This window comes from Patagioenas fasciata, chromosome 23 (assembly GCF_037038585.1).
Source record: "Patagioenas fasciata isolate bPatFas1 chromosome 23, bPatFas1.hap1, whole genome shotgun sequence".
Lineage (NCBI taxonomy): Eukaryota > Metazoa > Chordata > Aves > Columbiformes > Columbidae > Patagioenas > Patagioenas fasciata.
In genome coordinates, this window is record NC_092542.1 from 2,000,963 (window position 1) to 2,014,251 (window position 13,289).

Below are 13,289 nucleotides of genomic sequence, written 5' to 3' on the forward strand. Positions count from 1 at the left end.
CGCGGCTCCACCAATCCGCGACAGTTTTTATATCACGTGACTAACAGCTCCGCCAATCCGTGGCGGCCCCGCCCAAGCGGGCGGTTCTGAGGAGCCGGGGACGAGGCGGTGAGAGCGATGGCGGCCGGAGCGGGGACCGGGCAGGGGTTCGCGGATCCGGGGCCTGGGGGGTGTGTACGGGGCGGGATGTGCGCTCTGCTGCGGTTTGCGGGGCCGTGAGGGCCGAGGGCTGTCGGGAGCGCCGGGCCTGGGCCTCTGGGCCTGTGTGCGCCTCGCCCAGGTTTCCCTGTGAGGAAAGGCTGAGGGAGCTGGGGCTCTGAGCTTGGAGGAGACTGAGGGGTGACCTCAGTGTTTCTAAATATATAAAGGTTGAGTGTCAGGAGGATGGAGCCGGGTTCTTCTCGGTGACAACCAACGATAGGAGAGGGGGCAATGGGTGCAAACTGAAGCACAGGAGGTTCCACTTAAATACGAGGAGAAACTTCTTCTCAGTGAGGGTGGCAGAGCCTGGCCCAGGCTGCCCAGGGAGGTTGTGGAGTCTCCTTCTCTGCAGACATTCAAACCCGCCTGGACACCTTCCTGTGGAACCTCAGCTGGGTGTTCCTGCTCCATGGGGGATTGCACTGGATGAGCTTTCCAGGGCCCTTCAACCCCTGACATCCTGGGATTCCGTGACTCCCTGAGTGGTGGGACCGACGGGCCCAGTGGGGTCGGACCTGGACGTGGGTGTTGTGGCTGCTCCGAATAAATAAATAAACAAATAGCAGGGAGCAGGAGCGCTTTCCTCCCCTGCCTTCCCACCTGCGGGCTGGCCTAGGCTGCAGTGGTGATACCATAACATCAGCAAAGTAACAGACTCATAAACCCACATTTTAATGTTTTAAAAGTAGCATTTCTTATTCAGCACCGGGGGTGTCCCTTCGCAGGTCCCCCCCACTCACTAGTTGGTCATACATGGCTTATATTGATAGAAAAAATACATATTCGTTATAATTCTTGACAATCATTAAGGTATTGCCTGCCTATTCTAATACAAGCTGGCTGTTTAAGCAATGCTAAGTAACATCCGCATGTTTCTCAGTTACTTCTCAGTTACCTGTTTTAAAAGAATATGTTGTAACTTTATGTTAGTTTTAATAATAGTTTGTGATTGCTAAGCACAAAGATTGTATGGTTACAAGGTTGGTTGATCTTTAAAGGTTCCTACCTTAATATCCTCCTAAACTATGAGTTCTATAATTTGTTATAATGTAGTTTAATAATTAGAAATATAGGTATCAGTGATGGTGACTATTGGAGGCAAACAGGCCTAAACTTCCAGGAGTTTTTATCCCCTGACTTGTGTTTTCTGGCTGTGTTCCCTCTAGGAAGAAGTTGGGCCTCTGCGTGAGTCTTCTGGCTGAAACACAGTTGGAATGGCGGGTGTGAAAACGGCGCAGTCTGCGCTTCTCTTGGCCCCTGTTGGACTGGTTCTGGAATAATTTCCCACACAGTTTGAGATTTAGAGTTTGTTAAAATGCCTGAAATAAAAGTCACCCCCTTAGGTAAGTCCAATCTAAAATCATCCTGAACTGTAAACAGTGAAAAGCTGTGGAATTTAGAATTCAGAGTAATGTACTGCAATACGTGTTGCAGTTGTGCAGCACCCTGACCTGGTTCTTGTCAGTTTGTCACTGTCTTCTTGTCTGTCAAGCAAGACTTGAACAGTCTAACAGCTCTGTTTTGATTATGGGATTCATGAATAGTTACTGGTAAAAGCGTTATAGTATCATATTGTAGATCTAAAGGAAGCAAATTTTTCTTTTTTTGTGTTTTTTTTAAACGAGTTGCACAGAGATGCGTTTGTGTCCTGAGATGGCAGAGACTGTGCCGAGCAGGAGAACTGCTTTATCCCAATGGACAGTTGTCTGTCTCGGAGTGGACTTAATTAGAGCTTAACGAAGGTCTGTGCTTTCACTGAGAGGCACAGAACCTGGGAACTTCCATGCTAATTCTTTCCAGATAGGAGATTATTTTTCTCTTACTTGAACCTGTGCAGCTGCGATTGCGCCGCAGAGGGCAGAGAACACACGTGTCCTGTGTCTGACCTGTTGTGGGTTTGGGCACTTACTGTGGTTCTGCAGCTGGAGGCCCTGTCCTGAGCTCAGGACATGTCCTTACCCTCTAACAGATCTTGTCTGGAAGAAAGGATGCATCCTTGTCTTGCATCAGAAAAGGGCTCGGGAGGTTGCACAGACCTTTAAATGCTTCGTTTTTAAAGACTGTAAATATTCGCAGAGATTCTTACTTGTCTGTCTTTCTCTTGCGTCCAGGGGCCGGCCAGGATGTGGGACGCAGCTGCATCCTCGTGTCCATCGCCGGGAAGAACGTGATGCTGGACTGTGGGATGCACATGGGCTACAATGATGATGTGAGTAACAGTGGAGACGCCTGAATGTTGCGTAGAGGTGCTGGATTCCTTCTGCACGTAACCGCGATGGTGTTGCCAGTAGCTCCTGCTGCGTTGCCGACCCTGCTGCAGTCCGCTGCATTATTGCGGTGTGCCTTGAGGCACATCACAGTGTGTTTCCAGTGTTCCTGGTCGTTCATGCCATCGTTTTGTTGGATTAGTAACATAATATTATATTAAATGGCTTTGTTGTTTCTTGTCTTTGCAGAGACGCTTCCCTGACTTCTCGTACATCACTCAGAACGGAAGGCTGACCGACTTTTTAGACTGCGTGATCATCAGGTGAGAACCCTTCAGAGCTCACACGGGACACGGGAAAGCTTTGTAAACTGTCCCTCGCAACCCAAACGTGTCTCAAGTCCATCATTTATATTTTGTTAAGTTCCTCTATGTCATGCAATGCTTTAAAAAGCAAGATCTGAGAACCAGGCAAGCGTCTCCTGTATCCTTCGTGTCTTTGCAGCCACTTTCACTTGGACCATTGTGGAGCGTTACCGTATTTCAGCGAGATGGTGGGTTACGACGGGCCCATTTACATGACGCACCCCACCAAGGCCATCTGCCCCATCCTCCTGGAGGACTACAGGAAAATCACCGTGGATAAAAAAGGAGAAACCAACTTCTTCACTTCCCAAATGATTAAAGACTGCATGAAAAAAGTGGTTGCTGTGCATCTTCACCAGACCGTTCAGGTAAACGGTCGTTCCTGCACACTCTGTGATCGGAGCAGCTGGATTGCTGTGGAAGGCAGAGGAATTTTGTTACTTTTTCTAAATGTTTGCACTGTTTGTGCAGGTGGATGAGGAGCTGGAGATCAAGGCGTACTACGCCGGCCACGTGCTCGGAGCAGCCATGTTCCAGATCAAGGTTGGCTGCGAGTCAGTTGTGTACACTGTGAGTACTCACAACGAGATGTATTGATACTCCTTTTAATGGCCTGTCCCGTCACCCTGGGAATATTAATGGGTTTCTCTTCTTCCATCAGGGTGATTATAACATGACACCAGACAGACATTTAGGGTAAGTAGGAAGCTGTGAGTTGTATGTGTTTCTGGCAGAAAGGTTTTAGCACAGCTTCTGCTAATACTTGGGGCTTATTAGCATTGATTCTTTGTTAGCAGACATTTAACTGTGTCTTTGCTGGAAAGATAACGCAGTTTTGAATTATGAGAATGAACAGATTTACCTTGATTCTTCCAGAGAGACCTTAATCCAATCTTCTTCTCTATGCTTGTATTAATTTGTTTTTAAGACTGCATAATAATAGGACTTAGATATTTGAAATGTTTTATTGTTGTGGTATCTTCTAAATGTATTTACTTTCTAAGAGAGTGCCAATCACAAACTGAGAGATTTACAATTTTCATGCTATTTAGAATAATATTCTAATGTATTTAAAACAAGTAATAGACTGGAGAAGAATTGCTTTTCGAAGCCTGTAGTTTCCATTCTGCACTGGATTAATTTAAAGCAACGAGAGGAATCCTGATGTTGCCAGAGAGCTCCTGGTGGCTTTGGACAAGCCGATGTTCACCTGTTTTCCTCTCTGCAAATGGGGACAGTGACATTTTCCACCCATCTTTGAGACCTGCAGGTCAGAAATGCCACAAACTATCAGTGGGATTGCCTTTTTAAAAATTCCTTTTGTTTTAGCGCTGCCTGGATTGATAAGTGTCGCCCGGATTTATTAATAACTGAATCCACCTACGCCACAACTATCAGAGATTCCAAACGCTGCAGAGAAAGAGATTTCTTGAAGAAAGTTCACGAGACTGTCGAAAGAGGAGGGAAGGTACGGCCTTTTCATCACCTAAGTGTGGGTTTTTTTCTCTGTGGAGCTCTTGTTGGCTCTGTAGTGCTCTATAATTATTAATTAACTTGGGCAGCTGTGTGTGAAGCTGAAGGTGTTTTTTATATTCCTCACTCTGCACTTTAAAGAGAATATCAAACACTTAAACTATGCCAAGAAGAAAACCAAACAATGAGTTAATGAGCCAGTGAGGGGAAGTGCTCGGCTTACAGCCTGCAAACCTGGAGCATAAAGGCAAGGCTGCCCAGCCAAGCAGATCAGTGCTTGTCAAATATCCGTGTTTTTCATCCCCAAACTGCAGACAACACATTCCTGCAGAGGGAAAGGTTGGAAGATCAGAAAGTGAGAGGGAACTGAGGGACTTGCTCAGAAATGATGACACTGCGGTACCATTTATACGCTGTTTGGGTTTCATAGACTAAATTATGCCTCAATTGCAGGTTCTTATCCCAGTTTTTGCCCTTGGACGCGCCCAGGAACTTTGCATTTTATTGGAGACTTTCTGGTGAGTGCAGGCGCCACCTCCTCTTGTCCCCCTCGTGTTGTCCTGGTACGTTTCTGTTGTGACCCTTTCACATCTGTTTAGCACCAGTGTTCTCATGAGTTTTTCTCTGTGTGTCGGCCCATACTGGCCATTGCAGAATTACTTCTTTATTTCCCATGTATTTCCCAGTGTTCCTGACTCTAAGCAGTAAATGAACCGTTTTCTCTCCAGATTGATTCTCTGCTCCTCCCTCAATCAATCATCCTTTAAAAAATTTGATCGCATCTTTGCCACAGTGTAAAGGAGTTTGCATGGGAGCAGGAGGAGAGATGAACAAGTATTAAACTCGTGTATAGGCATTGTGTGGAAATGCTCATTAGAATACCAAGTGATACTGCTTTTAATTAGTACCCCTAGCATTAATATTTGTGTTGGAAGGAAGTTGTAGTGGGTGAGGAGAACCGGACAGAGCCAACTTTGGAGTAAGTTAATGTGTAGTGTTGTAGCATTATCAAAATAACCGATTTATAGCTCATTGGGAGCAGGATATGCACAAAAAGATCTTGACTTTGAGTCAGGATCCTACTCTGGCCCTCACACGTATCTCAAATGCTTCTTTCTACAGGGAAAGAATGAACTTGAAGGCTCCAATTTATTTTTCCACGGGCCTGACGGAGAAGGCCAATCATTATTACAAGCTCTTCATCACCTGGACTAATCAGAAAATCCGGAAGACGTTTGTGCAGAGGAACATGTTTGAATTCAAACACATCAAAGCCTTTGATCGGGCCTTTGCAGACAACCCGGGACCCATGGTAGGTGGGGGTTAAACGAGGTAAATATCGCAGATGTGGGGTGTCAGGGGCTGGTTTCACCTCACACTCTACCCTTTAATATCAACATCCCATCTCAATGCTTTTATCTGTGTAACTATTACAGATCTTTCTTTATTTCAGTAAAGGTAAAATGCCCGGGGCGGGGGAAAGATTGCATGTTCACAGTATCTATATCTCTGGACCTGACTGAAACCATAAATTTTACAGTTTATTCTTTGAAGTCAGGAGACGGATCCTTTATAGCACCAGCTCTTGCTGCTGGTTTTATTTCTGAGTGGTTCTTAGGCAGTAGCTGAAAGGAATCTTGTCGAGTGTGATAGTACCACTATAAAACCCTTCAAAATTGTTACTGGATGCTGTGGATGCTCACAACAATTTCCTAAAACAGTTGTTTAATTTACATGAGAATTGCACAAGCTGGGAAAAAGCAAGTAGCAAAAAATCCCCATTAGAGCTTTGATGTTTTAAGTGTGCTGTAACGTTTGTAAGCGGGTACCATCTCCACAAGTTTAGCATATGTATATTTTAAGTAATGGAAAAAATCCCTGTTTTCTGTGGTGGTTCTTAGTGCGTTTTTGAATTCTAGGTTGTGTTTGCAACCCCTGGGATGCTTCACGCAGGACAGTCCCTCCAGATCTTCAGGAAATGGGCAGGGAATGAAAAGAACATGGTAAGAAACTGTGTTTCTTTGAGTGACGCTTTGTGTTGATGTGATGGTGGCATCAATACAGAAGAACAGAGGCTTTCCAGTGAATGTAAGCTGTGAAGAGCACACATTTCCATCAGTGTTTTACTGCTGTGTTTTTATGTTAACAGCAGCTGTGCTACACATGCAGAGTTTGTATATCTTCCTCGTTTCCTTCTCAGGTCATCATGCCCGGCTACTGCGTGCAGGGAACCGTGGGCCACAAGATTCTGAGCGGACAGCGCAAGCTGGAAATGGAAGGAAGACAAATAGTGAGTTTTATTAATATTTTCAAGTGGGAGGAACTTCAGGTGGTAGTTAGAGACCATGTGCTTGTTACCGGAGTACACCGCATACGCTGAGAATACCCAAGTAACATTTTCTTTGGACTAAACACAGAGTATTTTGGGTCTGTGTGTGTGTTTAGAAGCTGTAGTGAGGCAAAGCGGTTGTGGGTTCACGAAGCTGCGCTTTGTGCCCCCTGCAGCTGGAGGTGAAGATGCAGGTGGAGTACATGTCCTTCAGCGCCCACGCCGATGCCAAGGGCATCATGCAGCTCATTCGCCAGGCTGAGCCGCGCAACGTGCTCCTGGTCCACGGCGAAGCCAAGAAAATGGAGTTTCTGAAGCAGAAAATCGAGCAGGAGTTTCGTACGTATCACGCTGGTAGTGAGGAGGGATGGCAGCAGGAGGAAGGCAGCAAAGCCTGGGGCTGCAGAAATGCTCCTCCCGACGCCGTCTGTTCCCATTGCAGATGTCAACTGCTACATGCCCGCGAACGGAGAGACCACCACGATCTTCACCAACCCCAGCATTCCTGTGGACATCTCGCTGGGGCTCCTCAAGAGAGAAACAGCAACAGGTGACACATTTTTAATGAACGTATAGTCAGTAATGTTTAAAAACAAACGTGGGCAGCTACCTTGTTTTCTGCTCATTGCCTGTTCATGATGAAAACACAGTCCGTGTGCTTTGACTGGCTTGGTCTGTGAAAACTGGAATTGTTTTTATAAACCCAATTCAAGAAAAATCTAAAACGTCTCAAGCCAGGAAGCGGTACGGGAAGAGAGGCAGCAGTTCTGTGTTCCTCAGCAGGGTCTGGTTTGTGTCTAGAGGCTTGATAGGGGTTTAAGCACCAAGTACTTTAACAGCTGGGAAAACAAAGATGTAAAATTGTAGTCTCTGAACCTCAGCAGGGATCCAGAAACTCAATTTATGAAGTCTGATAGCAGCCCTTGTGGGAAAGGTGAGCATGTCGTCATTAACCGTGTCATCTCTTCCCTTGGTTTAGGTCTCTTACCAGATTCCAAGAAGCCAAAGCTGATGCACGGCACCTTAATGATGAAGGATAATGTAAGTAAAAAAGTTCTTATGTTTGTCTGGTGTCCTCTTACCTGCTGGTCTTGTGCAGCGGTGAACACAGCCCGTGTGCAGCTGAGCACGGAGGAACAAAGCCTCAGGAGGCGCAGAGAACTGGCGTCTAAGGGCTCTGTGCTTTTCCCCGCAGAGCTTCCGCCTGGTTTCCCCCGAGCAGGCGCTGAAGGAGCTGGGACTCACGGAACATCAGCTGCGCTTCACCTGCCGCGTCCACATCCAGGATCCGCGGAAGGAACACGAGACCGTGCTCCGTGTCTACAACCACCTCAAAGGGTCAGTCTGCTCTTGATGGACTTCAGCTTGGACTTCTTAGTGTGCGTGGCCCATCCAAAATCAATCATTTACCTTCTCTGTTCCCAGGGTCCTGAAAGATTATTCTGTGCAGCATCTCCCTGATGGCTCCATAATGGTCGAGTCCATTCTTATCCAGGCCACGGCGCACTCGGAGGATCAAGGAACCAAAGTTCTGCTCGTGTCCTGGACTTACCAGGTAGGAACACTCAGAAACGCGCTTTCCAGCATCCCTGATCTTAGCTCCTCACAGTCCCAACCTCTCCTACCCTGGCGGTTGCTCTGGTGAGTCTGTATCACTCCATTTTTGAAATAGGCAGATGCTGCCCTTTCCTTTATCATTTTAGGTTTAGTACAAATCGTTTTACAGGAGCTTTTCTGAATCACTTTTCTCTGGGACAACCGAACTCAAGACTCTTTAGTAATCACACTTACTACAATTACAATTAATAACAATCACATTTGCGTTTTGAGGACACTGGTATCCAGGTTCTAAACTCCCGCCTGTATCACTACACCAGTGCAGAGCGTGGTATTTTACACTGTATTTCTCGGGTGTAAAACTTAACCAACCAGCAGAAATCTCGTAACACACAACTGCGGTGAGATTAGACACTCGTTACATTTTCTGCCTTTCAAAAGTACACATTCTAGGGCTCTATTTTGAAATGTTTTTACAGCAAGGAAATGCTGTCTTAAGTGCAAAGAAAAAAAATATCAATAGTTCTTTATTGTTTCAAGAAAGAATTTAACTTTCCTGATTTTGAAAGAACACCCAGAAATGCATTTGTGCTAACGAGCTGCCCTTTTTGAACACTGCAAACACCAGATTCTGCTGAACCCAAGAATTATTTCAGATATTTCTAGGTACCTGTTGAATTTATTGCCCCGATGGGTAAGTGGAAGACGCATCCATCCTGTCTCTCTGTGTTCTCTCCAGGATGAGGAGCTGGGCAGTTTTCTCACATCCCTGCTGAAGAAAGGGCTTCCCCAGAGCACAGCGTGAGCAGCAGCGCCACTTCCAAGGCATGTACATTTTATTTTGTTTACGCTGTCATTTTTTTCCTATTTTAATAAAGCGATTACAGTGTTTGTCCAGTTACTGCAGTGATGGTCTGTATTGTTCAGCTGCGGTCTTCTCACATTACAAACCCGTCTGGGGAGTCATTTTAAAGAGTCCTGAGGACTGTCAGAGAATACAGCTCCCCTGTACTGGCCCAGTTGGCTCATAAAAATACACAGCTAATAAAAATATACAGCACTTCCTTCCAGTCTTGCCTTGGGGTAACACCCGCTGAGTCAAATGCACTGATTTCCGAAGTTTGTTTTCAAATCAACAGTAGGAAAGATGAAACCTGTACCTACTTTAAGTAGATCAGTTGATGCCATCTCTGTGTTTCTTGTTTCCGTGTCTCTGGTGTAGTTTGTACACATAGGAGGTCTCCCTGTGTTTCTGGTCACAGATCGTGTAAACCCTTTCAGACCTGAACCGGAGCCTGAGGCTGAAGCTCCAGCGCTTGCTGGAGGAGGTGAAATAATACAGGAGGGGGTTGAGGCAACAGTTGACGCTCACGAGGGCCAGGGTGACCCTCCGCATTTTGTAGATCAAGCTGGTAAACGACTTATTCTGGATGACCCGGATTCTCATTAAAAAGTGGAGGAAGTGCGTGAGGTGATACGGGAGAAAGCACAAAGTACAGATGGCCAGGATGATGTAGATGGTGCTCAGCGCCTTCCTCTTGCGGACGCTGCACTTGATCTGGGAGATCCTCTTGGCGATGAGCGGGTAGCTGATGAGAATGATGGAAAACGGGATCACAAACCCAAAAATCAAGGCCAGGACGTTGTAGGGAGCCATGCGGTAAGTCCAGCAGCTCAAAGGGAAGTTCTCAAAACACGCTGTCGTGTTCCTCTCGCCGCTGTTGTGCAGAGGACCGCCAAGGATCAGAGGAACCGCGACACTCAGAGCCACCACCCACAGGGCCGTGACCACCACCACATAATGGGTGGCTCTGATGCGGATGTAGGTGAAGGGGTGCAGCACCGCGATGTAACGATCGACGCAAATGCAGGTGAAAAAGGCGATGCTGAGGTAGATGTTGACGTAGTACAAAGTCCCGGTGACCCTACAAGCCATGTCCCCGAAGATCCAGTTGTTCCGGTTCAGGTGGTAATGAATTTTAAAAGGCAACACGCAAACGAACAAGGTGTCCACCAGCGCCAGGTTGATCATGTAGATGTAGGAATGAGCTGTGTGCTCTGCTCTGCAGGACAGGCAGTACAGAGCCACCGCGTTTTCTACCAGCCCCAGCACGAAGACGATGCTGTAGATGACAGTAAACAAGGAATACTGGAAATCCGCGTCCAAACTGGATTCTGAGCTGGCATTGGCAACGGTCTCATTGGAGACTCCTCCAGGCCAGGGAACATCTGCCATGATTTCTGCAGGGATTAAAGTCTTAAACCGGCCCTTACCTCAGTGGGCTCTGGAGGTTTAGTTCATCTCAAGTGGGGAAGAGCTGAAGCGATGTTCAGTCTGGTGAAGTCTGTGCTTGGTGTATTTATTAATAGATGGAAAGCGCCATTGCTGTAAAGAAAGAATAAATCATTTAAAACACGAGCATTTGAAGTTCATGCAGTAGACAGAGCATTTACTGGCCTGAAAATCATCACGAGGTGACAGTGTTGCAATAACAGAGGTGGCAATTCCCCTGCTCCCACAAAAGACAAACAGCGCAGTGCAGTTTACTCCATCAAATGTTTAAAAAATAATAATAAATCTGAGCAACTAAGCCAAACACAAACACCTAGAGAGAAGCCTTAAAGGCAGTGGAGAAATTAAACCAGCTACAACAGGCACCAAGGTCCTCAAGTTGAGCCACTGACCGCACAGACACAAAGGTTGTTGGGTGCTTTCCAAAGGAAGCGCTCAGATCACACTTCCTCCCAAGAGCTGTTTATCTAACGAAGTCAAAAGCACCCGAGATGATAACAGGAAGATTAGAAAGGAAAAATAACCAGTTTCTCTCTAAGTTGGCCAAGGACACGTCTCTGCTCACCTGGGCAAAGGGCTGTGCACACAGATCAACGCAACCCAGGCACGGCTCGGCCGTAACTCCACACAGCACAGGACTTCAAACAACCTTCGTTCTCAGAGTTTTGCCAGAGCAAAAGCCACTGAAAATCTCACTTTTCTAGGTTTTACCACCAGGTAAAAGCTCCAAGACAAACACGAGGAATTTCTGAAAACATTAACACAAACCCATTTAAGCTCAACTACAGGAGCCGTTGAAAGGGGGGATAGTAAATCACTGCTAGGGAGTATCTCACAAGTCAGTTACAAGTTGGTCTTCTACCCAGTTCCATCCGCACCGCAGGACCCCCCACGTACATCAGTGTGTCTGAAAATACGCTCATTTTCTGTGAGAGGTAACAAGTGACAGAGCCAACGACTACACAGCTCTTTTCCAAGTCACTTCTCTCTTAGAATAACGCACCATTCGCATATCTACCATTTCAAAAGCAGAGTCTGATCACATCCCAAACTCCCAGGGTTGTTTTCTTGGTTGGTTATTTTTTTTGAGGCGAGGAGGCTGTTGTTTCTGACACCCAAAAAGCAGCAGCGAGTTCCTGTACAGTTATTTCATTTACAAAAACACAGAAACACAAAGTTGCCACCAGATTTTGAGTTCATTACATTATCAGAAATGTTTTCATATAAACTCACGCTTGAGTCTTTCAACTCTGGTCAAGCGGGAGGTTTTTCTGGTTTTAAAGCGTCACTGTCACCCAAATACCTCCCTGTGTATTGGGTGTCCAAGTGGAATCAATTGAAGAGAATTAATGATGCAACAGCTTAAAAAGGAGAGGAATTATTATAAATAACCCCTGATAAAAATAACAAGTGTTAATGACAGACATAAAAAACGATCCAGATTAGGTGAACAGTCAGGAAACATCTGCAGAAGCATCAAGAGCAGGTATTTTTGCTCTATTAAAAAAAAAAAGGCTGCAGCAGCAGCCAGCTTGATTAACACCCAACAGCATTAGTGTTGCTTTGGGTTTCTGCCCTGTTAGGATTCGTAATAAATTGAGTTAGAAAGCCAACTTACCAGAGCTCAGCTCATCATCTCCTGCACAGAAGCTGCAGTTGAGCCTCCCCGGAGCGCCCTCAGACCCACGAGGCCGCGCTGAGCGGGGCTTTGGAAACACATTGCTCTGCAGAGAGAAACCACAGGAAGGAGTGAAGACGAGCGGCTGCCGCTCGGGTCCCGGACGGAGGTGTCACCCCCGGCGCCCCGCGGCTGCGCTCTCGCTTCCCCCGGAGCGGGGATGAGCCAGACTGCGCTGCCACTCCTGTTCAGACAAACCACAGCCTGAAAATGTACGGGCACGTTCGGGTTTGATGCCACTTGTGTTGAAAAATGGCAGAATGATTCGGGTTGGAAAAGCCCCTCAGGATCATTGAGTCCACCCGTTCCCCCAGCCCTGGTGCTGCCCCATGTCCCGAGAACCTCATCTCCGTCTGTCCACCCCTCCAGGGATGGTGACTCCACCGCTGCCCGCCCGCAGGCCCTCAAGAGGTCACTAAAATTCTTCCATTATTTATGTGAATGCAATAGTCTGTGTCACTGTGAACCGCCACATAACAAAGAACATCCTCTCACCAGGCCGAGCTGACAAACTGCCTTTCTCTGTCTCTCTTCTCTCGAGGACAAAGGGGACATTAATGACGGTGGCGCCGGGCACCTCAGCTGCACGTCGCTTCCACCACAGGACGGCATTTACACCAGGTGCTGTTTCGTTTGTGAACTTCAGTCAACATTTTCATCCTCTTCCCTGTAACCTCTAACAGCCATTTTATAATCAAAACAGAGATTCTGGCGTCATTCATTCACAAGAAATTAAAAACCAAAAATCACAAGTTACCCAGCGTGTAAGGAGGGAAGAGCAGGAGGAGCAAAGCAGAGCCCAGCGCGGGGCCGACTCGCTCCTGGAGTTGTTTCTGTCCCACCAGCCCAGGTTGTGACCACTAAAACTGGTTTTAAGTGACCTCAAGGGAACTTTGCTCTATAAACGTGCAACATCTGAAGTGATGCGACTTTGTAGAAGGGAACGGGATAATGGAAAAGCCGTTCCAGCTCAGTAAGAGGTGGTGAGGAGGAGAGGAAATGGACTTTCAAAGGCTGTTTCTGCAAGTGACAGCACCAAGCAGTGACGGTTGTGCCTCGCACCACAAGGCCGGGTCAGAGAGGAAACGCTGTGCTCTCCTCTTTTCTGAGCCTGCATCATTCACACACACACAGCAAAAGGGGAAAAAACCCAAAATTAAAAAACAAACCGAAAATCTCCTCCTTC

General features: G+C 46.7%; 2 protein-coding genes across 5 annotated transcripts; one reads left to right on the plus strand and one right to left on the minus strand.

Annotated features, from left to right (window-relative positions):
* The first annotated feature begins 9 nt into the window (after positions 1-9).
* Positions 10-9,033, plus strand: INTS11 (integrator complex subunit 11). 3 transcript variants are annotated; one of them, XM_065855022.2, is made up of 18 exons: positions 10-108; positions 1,368-1,544; positions 2,313-2,410; positions 2,658-2,731; positions 2,913-3,141; positions 3,245-3,343; positions 3,435-3,469; positions 4,103-4,241; positions 4,700-4,764; positions 5,369-5,558; positions 6,166-6,249; positions 6,447-6,536; positions 6,752-6,914; positions 7,018-7,125; positions 7,555-7,616; positions 7,771-7,913; positions 8,001-8,130; positions 8,872-9,033. In XM_065855022.2, the coding sequence occupies exons 2-18, from the start codon at positions 1,517-1,519 to the stop codon at positions 8,935-8,937; spliced, it is 1,803 nt and encodes a 600-aa protein (XP_065711094.1). In that variant the 5' UTR covers positions 10-108; positions 1,368-1,516; the 3' UTR covers positions 8,938-9,033. The 3 variants fall into 3 exon arrangements, with proteins under 3 accessions (XP_065711094.1, XP_065711095.1, XP_065711096.1); XM_065855023.2 differs by lacking the exon at positions 10-108 and adding an exon at positions 120-170; XM_065855024.2 differs by lacking the exon at positions 10-108 and adding an exon at positions 123-146.
* Positions 5,368-13,288, minus strand: LOC136111118 (lysophosphatidic acid receptor 6-like). Of its 2 annotated transcripts, XM_071798572.1 has the most exons (5): positions 12,861-13,288; positions 12,599-12,779; positions 12,044-12,149; positions 10,991-11,173; positions 5,368-10,518 (listed from the first exon to the last, which is right to left on the minus strand). In XM_071798572.1, the coding sequence occupies exon 5, from the start codon at positions 10,366-10,368 to the stop codon at positions 9,307-9,309; it is 1,062 nt and encodes a 353-aa protein (XP_071654673.1). In that variant the 5' UTR covers positions 10,369-10,518; positions 10,991-11,173; positions 12,044-12,149; positions 12,599-12,779; positions 12,861-13,288; the 3' UTR covers positions 5,368-9,306. The 2 variants fall into 2 exon arrangements, with proteins under 2 accessions (XP_071654673.1, XP_071654674.1); XM_071798573.1 differs by lacking the exon at positions 10,991-11,173 and having other exon boundaries at positions 12,599-13,288.
* Between the last annotated feature and the right edge of the window lies 1 nt (position 13,289).